A 5,596-nucleotide genomic window follows, 5' to 3' on the forward strand; every position below is an offset into this window, starting at 1 on the left:
GATTTACTCTTTCAAATTGTTTGTCTCCAGGAGGCTGCCAGCCCTTCCTCTTACTTTAATTCTGAGTTGTTGGGGCCAGCCTAGGGGAAATTACTTTATTTGTTACCCCCCAGGGGGGTAGTTGGGAGTGTGTCTGCAGGCCACTGAAGAATATGATTGCTTGGGGACCAAAATAATGGGGAAATTGTGCTTCGAAAAGCGCTTTGGGGAGGTGACGGGATTGCTTTGCACGAGGTAGTAGGAGAAATGGTACGACCTCCAGTAAGCACATGAGTGGTTACTTCCTGGTGTGGGAAGCACTTAGCAGTCACAGGAATTCCCAGTCTTGTGTCCTGGTTTTGTCCTTTCTCTTACCCTTTATGAAAGTTGAAATATATTCACATTCTTTTGCAACCTTGAAGCTTTAACAGATTCAGACTCTTGGGGCTGGCCGTGCTGGTGCACACCTGTAATCCCAGCACTTGGGAGGCTAAGGCAGGAGGACTGCTGCAAGTGCAGGGCCGGCCTGGACTACAAAGTGAGTTCGAGGCTAGTCTGAACTATATAGTAGTAAGACCCTGTCTCAAGAAAAAGAAATTTTTTTTAGACTCTTACCATCTCATGTTCTTCATGCTACCCTCACCTCCCAAAGACTAGAGAAGTCATAGGTGTGACCTCTTAGGCATTTTATCTCAGCCACTGGATGCTGTGACACGAAGAATCACTGCTTTTTTCAAATAAGTCAGCTCTTTGATGTCTTTTAATTCATTCCTTCCCTCCATCCATGCCTGCTCCTACTGCTCTGACCCCTTTTTTAGATCAGAATACTCTAGGTTGATCTTCGGTGATGAATAAGTGGATAAATAGGGACAGTTACATTGGAAGTTTTTCTTACAACCTTGATTTGGGGAGTTGGGGGTTATTTTGTTTTTTACAAGTTTTCACTGAAATCCCACACCAGTGCTTCGATTTATAATGTGGCCTAGATCAGTGTGTGGCTTTGAGCTTGGGGAGAGGGTGTGCTTTTTAGCTTCTCAAGAGAATAAATGATAATAAAGGAAAGAACTATTTTATAAGGCCCTGGTTTCTCTTGCAGTGCAACAGCTTGCTTTTATGTGCACCTTTGTTGGTAGTCAGCTTGGTAGATGGGATTTTTTTCCCCAGTGTGAGCAGTACTGGTGCGGCTGATAGATATTAGGTCTCTTTATTTGCAAGCCCTTCTCCCATTGGTCCTAGGTTAGAGCCTCTCCGGCCCTCCAGGGGGTGTGTGCGCATGAGCTGCAGCAGTGGGCATAATGAGCCATTTATCCAGTGGACAAAGGTGTACCCAGTGAATTCCCCTTAATTGGTGGGTTGGCTAGTAACTAGGAAGTGGGCTTTTAGATAGAACCAGAGTTGAACGGGTTTGCTTTTTAAACCATTGGTTGTAGATAATGAAAAGGTATAGTTTGCCCTCTTCATGTCTGCTGTCCTTCCAAATAGTTGCATCCAAAAAAGCTGTTTTGTCCCACCCCCTTCCTTGCCCCCACTGAATAGAAACAGGGATTGGTTTATGTCCCACTCCTGGATACATGTAAAATTTGTACAAAAATATCTTCTATGAAAATGATTTGTAATCTGTAGACTTATTACCTGGGAGATGTCTTGAGATGTAAAATCCCATCCTTTGGGTTGTGGGTTTTTTTGTTTTCTCCAAATAAATCTGATGTTTAAAACTCATTTTAATTAATGCTGAAATTCTTTTTGGACATACTCCACACTCCAGTGTGTTTTATTTGACCAGCTTCCTCTTCCCATCAGATAGCGCACTCCACATTGGATGTGATCTATGCAAAGGTGGAGCTACAGGAGGAATCCAGTGCTTCTAAGCCCAAAAACCGGGTGGGAATCATCCAGCTCCCTCGCCAGCATGTTTGGCCTGGGCTGACTTGCCTCCTGCATACGCCTGGAGTCCTATATGCTTAGTGATAAGATGAGCAGAACGCTGGCCTGGTGCCTCAGCCCCCATCCTGGCTTAATGCATGAGGCTGTTAACTCCACGCTGGTCACCAGGACAGAGGCTGTGAGTCATACCTCAGGCTTAAGGGGAGTCTTCTAAACAGCTAAGCACAGATTGGTCATTGTTGCAAGGCAGGAAAGGGGTTAGGACAGTGGCAGAGGATCCCTGAGGTGCTGCGAGGAAGTGGAGGACAAAAAGATGTCCATGATACCACAATTTGGGGACACTGAGCCAAGGAGGGGCTTTTGTGAGCAGAGGCGGGAATAGTGACAGGCCTCTCCTGCCGATTAAAGCAGCTGCTTTCCTAGTTTTTAGCAAGTCCATTGATCCTGGAATTGGCAGAGCTGAGCGGTCAGAGGCTCAGTGACTTGGGATATGGGAGGCTTAGTGTGTTGCTAAGTTGAAGGAAAAGAGCCTCCTGCTGCCCAAGCATCTGTAGCGGCGCAAGACAATGCTTGCTATAGCTCCACCGCAGGAGCTGGTCTGGGGCTCAATTGCATCCTCCAGCTTTCCTTTCAGAGCCCCTCATTGGTGGTGGAAGACAAATTGGGAAAGGTTTTTTGCAAGCAGCTTATGTTTGGTGCGCAGAAAGGGCGGGCAGGAAGAAACTTCCCTACTGTGTCCCCAGACAGTGCTCAAAAATCTGGGAAAAGCTAGGCTCTGGCATGGCTGAGTGCTCAGCCAAGAGCACGTGTGGACATTGCGTCCAGCCCAGCTGCAGGAAGGGCTGGGTGGTCCCCTTCGCTGCCAGCCTCCTGCAAACCTGGGGCTACCAACATGGGGGCAGAGTCCAGGTGGGGTAGCTGTCTCGTGTACTCCAGGCCGCATGGCCTGGCTTAGCAGAATCAAGCTCTGCTGTGGATCCCAAGCCAGTGAGGGTCCCAGTTCATGCTCAGGGCGTCACCTCAAGTGCTGCACAAGCTCACATCTGGTTTCTCAGGAAGTGAGAGCTACACATCTGCTCTTGGGAAGCAGTATTTGTCAAATAAGCCTTGTTTCTCAGCAACCATTGTAGCCCCCCAGGGCCACAAGTAGAGGGGGATTTGCCTTTCCTCACCCCGCCTCCCCAAAACGCTTGGAAGAAACTGCTGCTCCTCACCCAGCAGCAGCAGCAACCTTCTGGTTGGACAATACGCCCTCTGTCCTCAGCCAGGGGATCCGCCTCTGGAGTCAGCTCTGCCCCTTCCCCCGCTCTTCCTGGTTTCCAGTGCCCAAACCCTCCACGAAGCTCTGACCCAGTGCTCTTCCAGCCAGCGCGGCCCCATACCCTGGAAGCCCCTCCTGCGGTCCTTTGCACCCGCGACCTGAGTGCACTGTGTCAGGCATGGGATCGCCCCAAGCCATGGAAGAAGGGGTTCAGCTTTTGGTCCCAAGATGGGCCTCCCTCTGCATAGTCAAGGTAAGAAAACCTGCATGGAGGAAGGTCAGAGGGTGTCCTGAAATTTGGCTTCACCTTTTTATCAACAGTGGCTTGGCTCTTTCCCCTTCCTTCCCCTTCTGATGTTCTTGCTGCTCTGAGCTGATAATTGAGATGCCTGGTTCGCTCCAAGAACCCCTATTTATATTCCACCCCACTGAGCTGCTTCCTGTATAATCTCTCCATCTTTCTCATCAGGTTCCTGCAGAATTCTTCCCCTCAGCGCCCACACTGAGGGTGGAAATTAAACCTGAGCTGGGAGCTCAGCTGTCCATTTCGTGACCCACTTCCTATGCCTTCCAATTTTGATTGGTGAATTGAGACTATTCACATTGATGGTTATAACTGATACTGACTTAACCTTCTCATCATTTTCCTCAAAAGTTCCTCTTGCTGGCTGGCCAGGCAGAGCCGCAACAGCAGCAGGAGCATGCAGTTCTAACCCTGACCTCCTCTCCGGTCCAATCAAGTCCCTCTGTGCCTTTCGATTAGAACCTACTTCCATGGCACGCATCCCAGGACCCAACCACAGCCCCGAGGGATCCTGGGAAGGGCTAGGTGTTAAGACAGCCAGCTGCAGGCTCCAAAGAAATGAACAAATTTCCACATCTCGTGTAATTTGATTACATAATCAAATCTTGCCAAAATACACACAACGACCTTCAGCCTTGCCCTTTCCCAGTAGCCTCCAAGCCCGCCACCCTCCTCTGGCTCTAACTCCCGCCTCTCCGGGCACCTCCCTCCCAGCGCCTTCTCAGATCCTGTCTGATCCCGTCTTGCAGCCCCCAGGGACTCCCACTGCTCCAGCCTCTGAAACTGCCTACAGAGCACTAACTCTTCCCATCCCCACCACATCCATCCCCTCTCAGCGCCAGTCTGGGGGGGGGGGGTAGGGGGTGGGATCCACACTGTCACCATGCCTTGCTTCACAGCCTCTTCCCTACAGCCACACTGGAATCCGGTACTCCACCCCCTTGTAATCAGAACCAGACTTCCCAGCCTTTGCTAAGAAGAGCACAGAAGGGATTCAGTGAGATGAGACAAGGAGGCCCACAGGGCCTTGCAGCCAGCAGTGCTGGCGGCTTTGGGGCAGGTACTGGGCATGGAGCCCTGGGCACGGCCTCACAAAATCCCCCCCACCTCCCATTTTCATCATGGAAACCGCAGTGGGGAGGGTAACATCGGGAGAGATTCCGGAAATGCTCACTGCTCTGCGGGGGCATGGCTCAGAGTGGCAGAGCACTTGCCTAGCATGGGCAAAGCCCTGGGTTCAATCCCCATTACTGCAAAATAAAGTAAAATAAAAATTTTAAAATGCTGCTAAAGAAAGCTGAGAAATCAGGAATAGCAACAGGGTCAGAGCTTGTAAGACATCCAGAGTAGCACAAACCAGAGCCGCGGCGCATCAGCTCAATTCCAGAAGTTCCTATCCAGTGCCAGATGCAGACAGGCAAAAGAGGGACACGAGGCTAAATCATTCAAGAAGAACTTCCATCGGGAAGTCTGGCACTTGAGTTAAAAGTAAGACCTTAGCGATGGCCCGACTCCACACCCGGCCACGGGGAGAGAGGGATTACTGGAGCTGCTCTCGGGCTGGGGTGAGGGCTTGAACCTGCTGTGCATCCGCGGGTGAGTCCTCTTGGGAGAAGACAGGGCACAAAAATCTCCCGTGGGGCAGAGGGAGGAGCACGAGCCGTGTTCAAAGACTTCGAACCACCAGGTGTCTTCACCTGCTTTTGGCGCCCCCGCCAGGCCGGGCCGGGTCTCACAGACACTCCGGAGGGGCTGCAGGGACAGGCTGAGGCTTCCGGGCCGTTTTCCGTTTCTCTTCGGTCCTCCTTTCCTTCTGGTCTTGCTCGCTAGTTTCTTCTCGCCTATGCGCCGCCGGCCCGTCTTTCCTCGACTGTTGATCCCCATCTCCGGCGTTCCCCTTTCCGACGTTTTCCCATCTCGTGTGCCCCGGGCCCGCCTCTCTCCAAATCTCTGCCCAGCTCTGTTCTCTGGCCGTGAGGTTCTGCCTGACTTAACGGCCTCTGCCAGTCTGCGCGCTCTCTTCCTCCCAGCCCTTGGCGAGCGCAGCTTCGCGGGAGAAGGTGGGGAGGAGAAGAGGGAGAAAGGAGGCGGCCGGGGGCGGGGAACGGCGGAACGTGGGGATTGGAGCCGCGGAAGGAGGGAGCCGCGAGGGCGGGCGGAGGCGACGG

At 51.9% G+C, this 5,596-nt stretch overlaps 1 protein-coding gene across 1 annotated transcript; it reads right to left on the reverse strand.

The window, feature by feature from the left end:
• Nucleotides 1-3,987: 3,987 nt before the first annotated feature.
• LOC106149954 (translation initiation factor IF-2-like) lies at nucleotides 3,988-5,596 on the reverse strand (the record flags this gene model as incomplete). Its single annotated transcript, XM_013520875.1, is given in 1 exon segment — nucleotides 3,988-5,596. A coding segment is annotated over 1 exon segment (686 nt), but the record flags the coding sequence as incomplete, so codon positions are not given.

Source organism: Chinchilla lanigera, unplaced genomic scaffold, assembly GCF_000276665.1.
Source record: "Chinchilla lanigera isolate Chin_1 unplaced genomic scaffold, ChiLan1.0 scaffold00057, whole genome shotgun sequence".
Classification (NCBI taxonomy): domain Eukaryota; kingdom Metazoa; phylum Chordata; class Mammalia; order Rodentia; family Chinchillidae; genus Chinchilla; species Chinchilla lanigera.